Here is a 14,269-nt window from a genome sequence, read left to right as displayed (position 1 = left end):
GGTGGCAGTTGCAAGGACCATTGAGGCAGAGGTTGTTGGCAGGAGAGAAAACAGGGACCAGAGAGGAAGGAGGGGAGCAGTTGGTGGAGATAGAGGAGAGGGAGTTATGTTGGATGGAGAAAGTGAATAAAAAGGAAGGTCTCATGGATTTGGTACAGGAAGATCCATGGGCAGGAGAATGAGTGGAATTTAAATTCCCGAGATAATATGCGTATGCAGAGAAAGAGTGGAAGAGACAGGTGTACAGGAAACCCCCATACTGGGGTGAAACAAAAGAGAGAGGAAAGAAAGAAATATAAAGCTTGGCAGCAGAGGGAGGCCCAACGGAGTGAATGCAATCAAGGTATGGAGAGACCTGGGAGACCCTGTGGAGCCAGTCCATTTTGTCCCTGTCTAAGACCTATGTCGGACAAGAAGGTTTGGGAGCCACAGGTGGGCTGGGTCTTTCACCCCCATCACTGATACCAAGAGAGTTTGCACCAGATGACCTGGGCTCTGAGTCTAAATTTTACGGACATGTTTTGAATTCTTCACCCCTCACTTTGAAGGGGAATTTGTTATTGTTTGAAGACAAAAGGTTTGGTGCCGCCTCAGGGAAAAGCGAGACATGTTACTGTTGACAAAGACTATCAAGACTTGTTAAGCAATAAAGATGTTTTATTTGCAAATAATGGAGTATCGGAGTCATCTGTTCCCCACAATGTTATGCAAGGAGAGATGGGGGCAGCACGGGATCACAAGGCCTTGCGGAGCTAAGTGATTAAGAAGCCACATTGTTTTACTGTTAGTCCTGCCCCTCTGAGACAGGTTTTCATGGTATCTCCCAGCACTGAGCTAAGAGTGCTTGCACTGAATGTTAAAATCTCAACTTAAACTGAGATACAAAACAACCATTTGCAACCCATGTATCAATGACGCATTATGAAACCAAGACTGCAAACTGCAATTAACAACGATAACAACAGCAATGTGTCATACATTCCTATATGTTGCACAAGCTCAGGGTGATCTTGGCTGGCTCTTCTTCCAGAAGATACAGTGGAGATTTGAACTCCCTGTTCTTGCCTCCACAGCTAGATACTACAATAATAAACCATATACCCCCAGGCCACATACTAGGAAAGCACCAGGATGATTGGGAGATAGGTTCTCCCCATGGGTGGAAGTCCCTGTTTCTCATCTGAAATGAAACCAGACCATTAGCCCCCAAGAGTGGTGTTTTCCTAACAGCCATTACTCACATGATATACTATGGGGATCCTCAAAGCAAATTGTTCCAATGTCAAAACCACACCCAATGCGTAAATCACCTGCAAAATTGTGACAGCATACAAAATAGACAGAAAACCCCAGGAGCACATAGTCACTCACCCACCTCAAAGAGACTTAAAGCAAACAGCAACATGAAGATTTTAAGTGGAAGGGGGCTGGCAAAGATTTTGAAGAGACTGTGGCTGGGAGTGCAGGGATGCTTCCTATCTCTACGTGTTGTGATGCTCAAGCCCTGACCCAAGGTAAGACAGCCTTCCACATGCTTGGCCAGTTGTGAAGGGGCTTCTTAAGAGCTCCAGTCAAAGAAGTTCGATTTCAGTGGCGGCTAAAAGGAACTGAGGTAACGGGTGGGTGGAGCATGCGCACCACCGGGCAACGTCCTACTAATCACATCTGTTTAAGCTCTAGAATATTCCAAGAAGTCCTGCGCAGGCGCAGTAAAACCCATTTGTGTGGATTCACAGAGGCCACGAAGAAGAAGTTGGGATTTATATCCATGTTGCTTACCCTGATACCTGCTTGTCCAAATATGGACATTATAATGTTACTGTTTCATCCAAAGTTAACAACAATCACAGTTAGCACTAACCATAGTTAAGCAGGATATTTCCACATCTTTTAAACTTTCAATGTTAATAAATTACAAGGTTGTACAAATAAAGATTCCAAAAGGTAACACAGAATCTTGGATAGAGTATGAAATATTCTGTTTTATCTGTTTACACAAATAAGTGTCTACTCATTTTTTCATAGGACAACTGATGTGCCTTCCTGAAAAGATTATCAAGAGATAACTGTTATATATCTTAACAGATATATAAACCAAGAAAAATATTTGAAATAATTCCTGAACACTCCTGTCATGTAGGTTTACAAATCATGAGGTTGTGTTCTAAAGACCTGCCACATACCTAATTACAATTTCTCAATTACTTGTACAAGAGGAGAGAATTGGGCCAATCGGAATTGTTCTGGAATGGAACATCCACTTGAACTGTAGTGGCAGTTGAGAACTGGATGAGGTGAGATTAATATAAAGGAAGTATTGTCACAGATTTTAATATAGCAATTTTTGACATTAAATAAAGCCTATATAATGGGAAGGGGGAGTTTTAAATGATAAAAAAATCACCACCACCAAACTCCACCATTCCATCCCACAGCCACCAATATCTTCCAAACAATGTAAGTAATTTAATAGAGAAATGGGAGATTTTTTTTTAAATCACCACAGCTGATAAAATCATTAGCCTTACATGGTGTAATTTATGGCAACAGCACGAGCCAGCATATTTGAATAAATAAACTTGTGCTTTAATTATGACTTCCAGACAAATATCTTACTGTTACTGTTGAATCTAGGCTTAAAATTTAAGTAGTGAAATTATTTGGTCATTGATTAAATTAAAAAAAGAATCAGAATTGTAAAATAGTAATATAGTGTTCAAAATATATATTATGTCAGCTATTTTAAAAAACAATTACAACTAATTTGTATTGTGACTGGTATTACATTTAAAATTTAATTGCTTATTCTTAACTTCAATTTCTTTATGATTACATCTATTACATGCTGTTTTTATGCTGCACTCTTTTTTTAAAGATTGGAACAAGCATATGACTGAAATTTTACTTTGGAAAGCATGTCTGGTGAAAAAGAGGAGGATCAGTCCCTGAATGTTAATTCAGAAGGAGTTAATGAAGTCTCCCTAGGTTTATCTGAAAATGGAAGAACACAATCTCTTGGAAAAATTAATGCAACTGGAAAATCTTCAAGTTCATTACAGGAAGGAAAATCTACAAGTTCATTACAGGAAGGAAAATCTACAAGTTCATTACAGGAAGGAAATCAAAAACAACCTGAACCTACTGTTAATGACAATGGGATTCTTGAGACAGATATTGATGTTCTTGAGACAGATGGAAAATCAGATATATCACAGTCAAAATCAGCTTTGGACATGACGAGATTTTCATCAACAAGTGGTGTGTATGTGGAAAAGTCAGGAGAATTCCAAGACAGTCATACTGAACAAGCGATGGAAAGCCCTTCAGAGGTTTCTCAAAGAGATCCAGAAAAATATGCCAAAGAGAAATTAGAAAGTCTTAAGAAGATATCAGCAGTCTTGATATCTGAAGGTAAAGAGACTGAGCTTATTGCTTATCTATATGCTGAAGGGTTAACTGACATCCCACCAAATTTTTTTGAAGTGCAAGCTAGAAAAAGCTTATTACACTCTATAGAGAGTGCTACAATACCCCAAAAGGTATCATCAGACGTTCTGTCTGAAATTATGCTTGATGACTCTGTAATCCAACTAAACACTAAGGGGCTAGTTGAGATTCCCACAGGAATTTTTAACATCAAAATGTTGAATTATTTGTACTTAAACAATAACAACATCAAAACTATACCAAAAGGGATAGGATCTTTGACAAATCTGGAAATATTATCAATGGAGGGAAATCTGTTAACATCATTACCTCCTGAAATTTCCCTACTTCAAAATCTTAGAACTCTAAATCTCAATCATAACCAGATATCATGGCTCCCAAATGAATTTTCAAAACTTTCAAGATTGAAGTATCTTTTGATGAATCATAACAAAATCGAACAGTTTCCTTCTGCTTTGGAAAAACTTGTAAATCTGGAAATTTTAGATCTCAGTGAAAATAAGGTAACTCTGCCAGAATCTATGGTCAACATGGAAAATCTCAGTGTACTCTACTTAACCGCCAACAAGATGTCTGTTTTTCCAAAAAGCCTCTGTTACCTTCCTAAGTTAAATAAACTCAACCTGTCAGAAAACCAGATACAAAGTTTGCCAAAGGAAATTAAAGAACTCAAAACTTTAAAAGAGCTTTCACTAACTAACAACAAGCTGACTTTTTTGCCTGTACAGTTCTTTGAGTTGAAAGAGATAGAGAAACTGAAATTGGATGACAACCAGTTAGAAAGCCTATCAGATAAAGTAGAGAACTTTAAAAAGCTTCGGGATCTCAATCTTGCAAAAAATCTATATAAAAACATAACAGATAACATTTGCAAATGTACCATGCTAGAATGTCTCAACCTTAATAATAACCAATTCAAAAAGCTTCCTGCCAATCTGCACAAACTAAAATATTTAAAGGAACTCTACCTCAGCAGAAATCAACTGATCTTATTAGATGAACAAATAGCATTCATGAAAGAACTCTCAGTTTTGGAGATTTCAGGGAATGCCTTAATGTATATCCCAGTTGAAATAAAAAGTTGTACAGAAATCACTAGAGTTGATTTGAGTTGCAACAAGCTGTCTTTGTTTCCAATGGGACTGTGTGCACTGGTTGCTCTTAAACATCTAAATCTCAGTGGAAACTACATTTCAGAAATAACTATGGAAATTTCATTCATTGAAAATTTGCAATATTTAAATGTCAGTAAAAACAAATTGCCCTCATTTTCCATTCACCTCTGCACTCTGTCCAAATTAAGCTACTTAGACCTCAGTAACAATGAAATAAGCAGTATTCCAACCAATGTGCACAAAATGAAGGCTCTTCGGATTCTGCTCTTACACCACAACAAGTTTATTTTGTTTCCCAGAGAGCTATGTGGTCTAAATCAACTTAAGGTACTTGATCTTTCTGAAAACAAGATACAGCTAATTCCTTCAGACATTAATGAACTGCAAGAACTAAAAGACTTAAATCTGTCAAACAATAATTTTGCATCTTTCCCTACTGAAATCTGCCAGATTTCATCACTGCAGAGATTAACGTTGTGCCAGAAAAATGGACAGAAGGTAATTTAAAAATTAGAATATGAAACTGTAAGTCATACATAACTTCATGTTCATAGCTGTACCTTTTAGAACTGAGGATATCTTTATTTTTTTATGTAAATTTCCAGAAACAGAAAAATAAGTTTAAAGTGGTTAGCAGTGACGTCTGATACAACTCGACACAGAATAAAAAGTCTCACTGAGTGACTAAGTCTAGCTGGCAGAGACAATGATGGGAAATACTAGGAATTGTAGCTCAGCAGTATTTGGAAGATCACACTTAGCCCACTCTTGTCTTAGACTTAAAAAACCAGGCTGAATGGGTCATCTCCCCAAATAATTTAAAGCAGTAGTTCACAACTTTTGATCATCCAGATATTTTGAACTTCAAGTCCCCAAAATCCTGACTACTGGCGATCCTGGCTGTTTTGAAGTTCAAAACATGTAGAACACAAAAGTTTAAGAATGGTGGTTTGAAAGTCTGTAAATCTTGCTGAAACAAATGAAACGGTGGCACAGAAAAAATGTGTGTCCATCATTGGAACTGATGTCTCTCTGAGACATTTTCACCTCCTTTTAACAACTGTTTATCTGCCAGCCTTAGCAGGAATTGAAGAAAATACTTCACAATTAAATGAGTCCTGCCAAATCAGAGAAACAAAGTCATGACAGCCAAGCAAAATAGGAGCCAGCCAGAATCAGATTTTTAACAGGGAATTATTTAATTCACTTAATAGTTCAGATCACAGTCTGGAAAGCTTTTACAGTATTGAGATATAATTGTGTATCACAATTTCATGTTCAAGGTCTAACTTCAAGTAGGCAAGATAAGGCAAACATCTTGGGGGGGGGGGATTGCTAAGAGACATAATCAAAGTGTTGGTGAGAGCTATGACCTGAAAGTTAACTGTGTATTCTCTAAGCTAGTTTGTTAACCTCAGGTATGGTACTGGGTATGCTTCCATTGTGACTATTGAAGAGTCATCTGTTACTTCAATCAACATTTGCATCAGACAGCATTATCTGAATAACTGTTAAAAATGTCTATATGCCTTGGGCTGGTTCTGCATACCAACCCTACTCTTTATCAACCAAAATATTGCTGTTGTTTATAGTTATCTCATAGTTCCGTCTTCTGGCGAGAAAAAAAATCACATAACTACCTGATATACTATAAAATCAACTGCGAGCTTGAAACTTTACATCTGGTTTGGGAAACTTCCATAGTCTGGGGGCTGCACACACCCATCCCTTTACTTTGAAATATTTTGCCTGCACCCATTCCTACACCTCCCAATGTTTTCATCCAGATATTGTAGGGTGGTGGTGTCTACTGTAAAAGTCCCCTTGCATTCTGTGGTACAATTTTTTTTTCTGGAGCTGAGGGGATGGAGAGACAAGGAGCCCAGATGGCCCGCAAAATATGGTAGATGGGCGTCCATGTTCCACAGGGAGCAAAAATTCTGGTTTTTTTAAACCAATGTTTTATTTATTCTGAGGTGGGATGTAAAGGGTCCTCCCACCCACTTTACATAAATGGCCCTTATATATAAATATACTGTATGATGCTACAACTATTTGAGGCTGACTGAGAAGTAAGGGCTTGGGAGTTCTGTGGCCTTAGACAAGCTACACTCTCCCAGAGCACTCCCAAAATAAGAGAGTGGAAAATCACTTCTGAGTACTTTATACACTAAGGATGCCCGGACAAAGTCTGCCATAACTCGGATTTCACTTGACAGTGCATTATTATTATATTTTAAAAACTATTTTGCCCTTTTAATCCTCAGTTAAAATTACTTCCAGAAGAGATATCAAAGCTGGTGGTCCTTAAAGAACTTGATGTATCTTACAATGAATTAGAAGAAATGCCAGAAGGTATAGGTGAAATGAAAAGTTTGGTCACTTTAATAGCAAACAACAACTGCTTAACAAAGCTTCCATTGAGTTTTTCATCACTCCATAATCTACAGCAACTAAATTTGAAAGGTAAGCATTGAATAATTCAAGAAGAATGGGTGACTGATGTGGAATGCCTGGTGGGTAATGTGGCCTAAGTCCAATTGCTAGTCCCAGCTGAAGTTGGTCTACTGAATCAATTGAATTTACATAAGATTGACCATCATTCAGCAACTGATTCAGTAGGTCAACTTTATTTGTAACTAACAACTGATTTTAAGCATGATTTGCCTATGAAAGGAGGCAGAAAGAATAAGAGGGAAAAATGTTATTTGGAATTCTGTGTTGCTAAGTAACATGAGTGAATCAGATAGGGCCTGCATTGGAAGGAGATACCATCTAGGAACTGAGAGGAATACATATTAATTGTAAGATAAGAAAGACAGAACAGGGTAAGTTCTGTTAATGCAATTAGAACTTGAAGTTGTAGTTATATCTTGCTGATATTAAGATAACAGTAAAAAATGTCAGTATGCTGGGGGCAATGGGTTGTTGGACATGATACAACACCACCACTTAGAATTTAGAAAATATTTGTTGCAAATTGTGACACTTCAGTGGTTGGTCACTACTACTTCCATTAGTAGTGTGCAGTTACAAAGCAGATTTATCAGACCTTATAATATTAAAAGTTGAAACTGGATCCTGGAATTATTTTTGTGGCTGCAGTACCCTGAAAAGGCATTTTTGTTTGACGTTGTATGAGGTAAGGGAGTGTCTAAGACAGTGGTTGCAAGCCTTGGGTCACCAGATGCTCTTGGACTAAAACTCTCAGAAGCCTTCACCACGAACTGTGCTAACCAGGCTTTCTGTGCTGGCCAGAACATCTGAGACCCCAAGGTTGTGAACCATTGGTCAAAGATGATGATGAGACGTGAGACTGCTGTAATTACTTTTAAGATTTTACTTTGTTTCCTCTAGAGACAGCATTTGCACAGATGTTGCCAATGCTGCTGCTCACCTATAAGAGAAGGGTACTTTTGTTTAGTTGTGGTCAGCACTATCTTAGATTAACAGAATATAAATGTTTTGTGCCTTTTTGACAGAAAATAAGATACTGTGTTTGCCTAGTGATATGCACCTTCTTCTTGGACTGAGAGATATAAATTTTGATGGAAATGCTCTGATCAGACCTCCAGTGGAAGTCTGTAAAGGAAAACAATTGGTCCCCATAACACACTATTTAGAAAGTGCTGACAAAGCAGACGGTAAGTTTAGAATGAATTTTTTACAGTATTACATAGTTCATTAGATCTTCTAAAATTCTTGCATTTAAAACATATATCATTCATTTGTTTGTCTGTCCTGTGATCCTGGAATTCCTAGACTTGATAGCTCCTTCTCAGACAACCAGCCATGAGGGACATATCTATTCATATGAGATTTGTTTAGATCACCTTCCATCCTGTTCCACAAGAATGTAGCAAATAGTCAGTCTTCCCACTTTTCATTGTGTGTTGCTTGGTCCTATCTTGCTTCTCAATATGACAACATCTCCATTCTTTCTTCACCTCCTTATATTGCAGAGCAACAAATGTAATGGGTAGATATAGAGCTTAGAATTGTACTGTACTTTAAAAAAAAGTCAGTTCCTCATGACATTAGTGGTAACAAGCAATTCACAAGTAAAATACTGTATTGGTGAAAGAGTGCTGTGTTGTGTACCAGTCTCTGGGTTCTATGGAGCTACAGGTATATTTTTTATATATTAAAATTACAAAACTATTAATAGAATATAATCCCTTGAGTTCCATCCACCAGCATCCATCAATTGCATGCAGGGGAAAACGAAGTGCTGCAATTGTCTTTTTAAAGCAAAGTGGGTCAGGGACAAAGCCCCAGAAGTCTTTACTGTGAAAGGCAGAGAGCCCAAACCACAAAACAAGACAACTCAAAGTGTACAATCTTTAAAGTCTTAAACCAAGCTGGTGAGGGCCTATATCATCCTTCAGAGGAAAAGCAGCTCTTGCACGCTCTAGGTCTCTCTCTCTTACAACTGAAATTTTAAGTCACAAATTTCTGCACCCACTAGTCTGAACCAATTGGTCCACAGGGATGACAGTTGCATAACATCTTGGTTTGCTAATACTTTTTTGGGGGGTTTCTTTTTTGAAAAGGGATTGGTAAGAGGATGGTATAAAACCTGATTTTTTTTTTTTTACCAAATGCCCCTGAAATTCCATTAAAAGTAGCTTTTGAAAGTAAACAAGAGAACTTTGCTGGTTAATTTGGTAAAATACTTTCTCTCTGCTCTTGAAATTCACCTTTCTTACAGAAAACTAATTATTTGTCACTTGTTATTTCCAAGCTCTGTTGGATGCCAGAAAATTATATATCTAATTATATGTCTTTTATCAGCGTATATACCAAAAGAAGTGACCCTCATGCAAAATGTTTCCCTAGCAAGCAACTAAAGCTTTCCAGTAGTATGCTTGTAATGGAAAATAATGGTAGAAATGATGAGGTATTAGTTGCTGTAAGCTGCCCCTTAATGTTTCTGGATATACTGAGAAACAATATTATGAAAACTAATTTAAAGATGGATTGGGTTTTTGAAATCAGGTTGAAGTCAGATGGTAGTCAAATGGTATTTGGGCTGGTGTTTGCATTCTCTTGGGAAAACTTTTAATCTGCTTTTAAGATTGAGATAACGTATGTATTGATTGAGAAGGCTACATGGGCATTTAAAATCGTTGAAATTGGGGGATTTGTCCTGCACCTACCCACCCTCACACTAACCAGTCACCGCCGCTGCTGTGCTGTTATTTTTAATATTAATTTCATTTATATTTATTTCAAACTGACATATGGATTTATCAGTATTACAGATTAAAAAAACACAGAGGTTCCCTGAGCCTGTGGAAGCCAGACAGAGGCTCCTCTTTCAGTAAATGTTTAAATTGACAGCAGCCTTCACTCCTTTTGTGAGTGGGATCCCTAGAGTGAGGGGACAGAATTTCTGTCTCAAAAATAAGGGGACAGGTGGAAATCTAGGTTTAGAAGCTTGCTCATTGTTACCGAGTCACACACCCTCTAGGTTTCACCCAAAGGGTGGTGGAATTTGGGAACTAAAGTCAGCACCTTTGCCTAGTGAATTCTCCTTTAAGGAGTATTCCTGACACCCCTTGGGAGTACCGTTTAAAAAAAAATTCTTTCAAACTGGCGTATTGCTATTTCAATATAGCAGATAGAAAAAAATCAAACCCATTGGACTGCAGTCTGACACAGGTGCACTGGCACACACACACACACAGAGGGAAGTCTGGTGGAGAAAAAGAGGGAACTGGTAGCAGGGGCTGGTGAGAAGGCACCCCAGTGAGTGGTGGGAATGGCAAACCCCATAGACATAATTTACACTAACAGAAGTGTTCACATATGCCAAAATATTAAAAGTAAATCAATTTCCTAAGGGAGTTAAAATAAATGACCTTCTTGCCCTCTAGGAAAACATTTTACCAAAAAACTACACTTCCTCAGGGAAAAAAATCTGTGCTTCCCTGTTCATCATGTAGACAAAAAGTTTCAGGCCGATTAGAAACATAATAAACCCAATTCAAACCCAGACTTGCTCATGTAACTACATGCTAACACTGTAGCTTCTGGTGTTCCTTTGACCTGACCCATCAAAGGATAAAGTTTCACCAAGGTTTGGAAGAGCAAAGCTTTTTTGTACTATATTCAAAGTTTGGATTTTTTGCTATGAAAGTATTGGTCTGTAACACTTCCATGTCCTTATTCTAGAAAAGATCTTGGAGAAGGTATTGAAGATAATTGCTACCGGTATCCCATTTGAACATTTTGAATTTTTTTGTGAAAAACTGAAACTTAACAGTGCCATAATAAAATCTATTGAAAATAACAGGTTAGTGATTACAATGTATTTCCCTCCTAATTATAACAGTCTAGTTCCAATCAGTTCCTCCTTACATGTGCTGTGGTTTCATTAGTATATTTCTTTGTTGTTTAGAAGGTCTGGAATATACCAAGATTTTATCTCTCTCCGTTTCTCTTATTAGGACTCTTTTATTAGAAGAAAAAGTTTATCAGGCATTGAACAACTGGAAAACGGCAAATCAAGGACTGACCGCATCAGCCATGACAGACCAGTTGATTAGAATATTGACCATGGCTGGTCTGTATTATCTGACGAACAAAGTGAAAGCTGTAAAACTCTGTTCAAGAGTTGTAAAGTTCTGAAGAGCTTTATTTCTATTTTAGTTCAATTATTTTGGTACATAAACTGAGTAATTTTAACTCATGAGGACTCAATAAATTTCTGTGATAAATTCCATTACTTTCCCTTAAAAAATAGCCCTATATGGATTTCAATTAGTGTTTTGTAATTAATTTGGCTATGGTGTAGAAAACGCATTAAAACAGAAAACTGAGTAATGTTTATGTACTTTTTGTGCCAAGTAAATATAGATCATTATTGTACATGATTTCTTGTGTTAGTTTCAGGGTCCAGTCATATTTTAGGGGGCTCAGTACATTTGAAATATAGGTTCCCACCGCACATATACTACCATTTCTTCCCATTAATATCACCCCACTATTTATGTTTAAAGCCAAATATGGAATTCTGGTGGAGTGGATAGACAATTGTTTGCAAATATGTAGCATTTTTATTATTATCAGTGAGATTTATACCTTGTCTTTCTTCATAGCTGCTCAGCACAGTTAACAATCTGCATGAAAACACAGTTAAAATGACAATTTGCAAATATCTAAAATCTCAAACTAGAAATGACTGCCAAAATACAATTCAATAAACAATGCAAATAAACAACAAAAGTCAGTAAAACACTTATCTCCTAAAAGATTGCACAAATAGTTTTCAACTAGTTCTGTGAGATAGGAGCATGAGAGGTACATATCTACTAGACTTCTAATGGATAGTAAATCCCTAACATTGCCATTGTCAAGAAATCCCTATCTCCAACCCCTCAGGGTGTGGTATACTGTGGTTTATTTCCCACAATTAGAACTCTACAACCCACAGAGTTCTGTGGCATCCCTAGCAGAGCTTTCCCAGCTACCGTATTTTTCCGTGTATAAAATGACACTTTTTCTTTAAATTAGACAAAAAAATTGAGGGTCATCTTATACATGGAAGGCAGCCGCTTTTCTCTGCCTTTTGCAAAGCCATAGGGCTTAGCAAAAAGGAAGGGAAGGCTCCCTTTGGGTAAAGCAGCCGTGAAAGGGTTGCATGATTGCAGCCCTTTGATCCTGAAGCCCTTTCATGGCTGCTTTATCCACTTCCTAAGCCCTGTGGGTAACGCATGATCGCAGCCCTTTGAGCCCAAAGCCCTGTGGGTAACGCATGATCGCAGCCCTTTGAGCCCAAAACAGCCATGAAAGGGCTTCAGGATCAAAGAGCTGCAATTGTGAGTGTTGGGAGTGTTCCCTTCCTTTTTGCTAAGCTCTGTGGCTTTGCAAAAGGCAAGGAAAAGTGGCAGTCAAAGGTAGTCCTTTGATCCCTGCTTTTCCCTTCCTTTTGCTAAACTCTGTGGCTTAGCAAAAGGAAGAGAAAAGCAGGGATCAGTTTTTCTAATTTGGGGTTAGAAAGGGAGGGATCATCTTATACATTGGCTTGTCTTATAAACGGAAAAATACATACGGTAATTCTAAATTCCAGATGTGCTGCTATGAATCGACCAACAACATAGAGTCTCTGAGATCAATGATTGTGTCCCACCATTTATCTACTCTTCCTACCTGTTATGTGCCATCAATTCTGACTGCAACCATTTTCATGGTTTTCCAGGTAGATTACTCAGATGTGGTTTACTATTCCCAGGGCATCCTCAGACTATGCAGTTTGCCCAAATCTAGACAGGCTGACTCTTCTGGGGTGCACAATGGGGAGCTGAACTAACCGTTTGCTCCACAGCCAGGTGTCTAACTTCCTTGGATTGGGAAGCAGACTTGTAGACTTAGGTCTATCATATCATTTGTAGTAAGGCAGGGACTGAAGCCCTAGCATTGCAACCCATGTTAAACAAGCCTTGGCTGCAGTTGTGCGTGGCCAAACCACCTTTTTTTCTATTCACACCATAATTTTAAAAGAAAGGCTTGGGAGTGGGGAATTAGTGACATGTATGGCTGCAGGTACAGTTCAGTCCTTTATGTACAGTCGCTCGCCACATGATTTGCCAAGGCCTAAAACCTTAGACAATGTATAGTTGTGAATGCCTGCGTTTTGGAAACTACTATGTGACAACTACCAGTGCTTGGTGAAGGTGTGTAGAAAAATCCAGCACAATGAAAACTGTCTATATTCTCATCATTAACACATGATTCTTCTGTTAACTTCTTCAATTCTTTCCTCTCTTGAGGTTTAATTGCATCTTCAACCCCCACTTCTCTCTCTTCCCCATCTCTGCTCAGACCTGGTGTCTGTTTTCTATCTTCTTGAAGAATTTTTACAACAGGACCTTAAAAACAGCCTAATTATTGCATATAACCAATGAACATTTAGAATGTGAAATTGATACTTCAACATTTAATTCCATTTTTTAATGTCTGACGAAGTAGATGTGTCCATGAAACTTATATTAAAATATAATAGCCTTTAAGGTACCACACGTTTTTGTCTTTGTCTTGTTTCTTTGGATTTCACCAGAAAAAGCAGGGGACAGGAAGGATAAAGAATTGGGGCAGTGGATGATAGCAAGATCCCAATGCTTTGGGAGAAGAGCAGATGTCTTTCAAAAAGAAACAAATAAGCCAAGCCAAATGTACTGGCTAGTATATACAGTACTAAACAAGCATATTTGGGATCATGGATTACTTATCCAAAACCATATACAAAACATTTTTGAAGGAGGAAATTGTGCTGAATACACTCAGTGTGGTGTAGCCCCCAAAGTGTTGTTAGGGGGACTCAGGAGACGTGAGTCTGAATTCCCCGCTTGGCCAAGAAAACTCACTGGTGCGGTGGCCGAAAGGGTAACAACGCCTCTAAATATCTCGAGTTACCTTTCCAAGCCCTGTTAAGGTCGCTGTGAAGTTTGTCCGACTTGAACAGTGCAGAACATATTTGTGGGCAAAGAGCTCCGTGAGGTACCAATGAAATGCTTTTGAGGTGCGCGACGTAGCCCGATGCCACTCGGTTTCGAAATGTACAGGAGGCAGCGCCCCGGCTTCCTTGCGCTTCCAGAGAAACAGAAAGACACCGGGGCCAATGAATAGGCACAATATTTACACATGTCAGCCGACCCACTGTTATCGACCTTCCTTTTGAGAAAAAAAATCGACGGCAACCCCCC

At 38.3% G+C, this 14,269-nt stretch overlaps 1 protein-coding gene and 1 long non-coding RNA gene across 2 annotated transcripts; one reads left to right on the top strand and one right to left on the bottom strand.

Moving 5' to 3' along the window:
* Positions 1-2,190: 2,190 nt before the first annotated feature.
* Positions 2,191-11,435, top strand: LRRD1 (leucine rich repeats and death domain containing 1). The gene is made up of 6 exons (XM_020785162.3): positions 2,191-2,294; positions 2,876-5,060; positions 6,830-7,028; positions 8,045-8,206; positions 10,740-10,860; positions 11,015-11,435. Exons 2-6 carry the CDS (start codon positions 2,916-2,918, stop codon positions 11,193-11,195), a joined length of 2,808 nt encoding a protein of 935 aa, XP_020640821.3. The 5' UTR covers positions 2,191-2,294; positions 2,876-2,915; the 3' UTR covers positions 11,196-11,435.
* On the bottom strand, positions 8,394-14,113 carry LOC144583827 (uncharacterized). Its single transcript, XR_013537797.1, has 3 exons — positions 13,980-14,113; positions 11,649-11,686; positions 8,394-8,512 (listed from the first exon to the last, which is right to left on the bottom strand). It is a non-coding gene; the product is annotated as an uncharacterized LOC144583827 (long non-coding RNA).
* Positions 14,114-14,269: the final 156 nt, after the last annotated feature.

This window comes from Pogona vitticeps, chromosome 6, assembly GCF_051106095.1.
Source record: "Pogona vitticeps strain Pit_001003342236 chromosome 6, PviZW2.1, whole genome shotgun sequence".
NCBI lineage: Eukaryota > Metazoa > Chordata > Lepidosauria > Squamata > Agamidae > Pogona > Pogona vitticeps.
The sequence above is the reverse complement of the archived record's forward strand: the minus strand, read 5'-3'. Positions and strand labels throughout refer to the sequence as shown.

Bases quoted from the DNA above. Each gene is read 5' to 3' on its own strand.
- LRRD1 (XM_020785162.3), top strand. From the start codon at position 2,916: ATGTCTGGTGAAAAAGAGGAGGATCAGTCCCTGAATGTTAATTCAGAA. The intron at 7,029-8,044 runs GTAAGCATTGAA...CCTTTTTGACAG, and splicing joins ACAGCAACTAAATTTGAAAG to AAAATAAGATACTGTGTTTG. The intron at 8,207-10,739 runs GTAAGTTTAGAA...TCCTTATTCTAG, and splicing joins AAGTGCTGACAAAGCAGACG to AAAAGATCTTGGAGAAGGTA.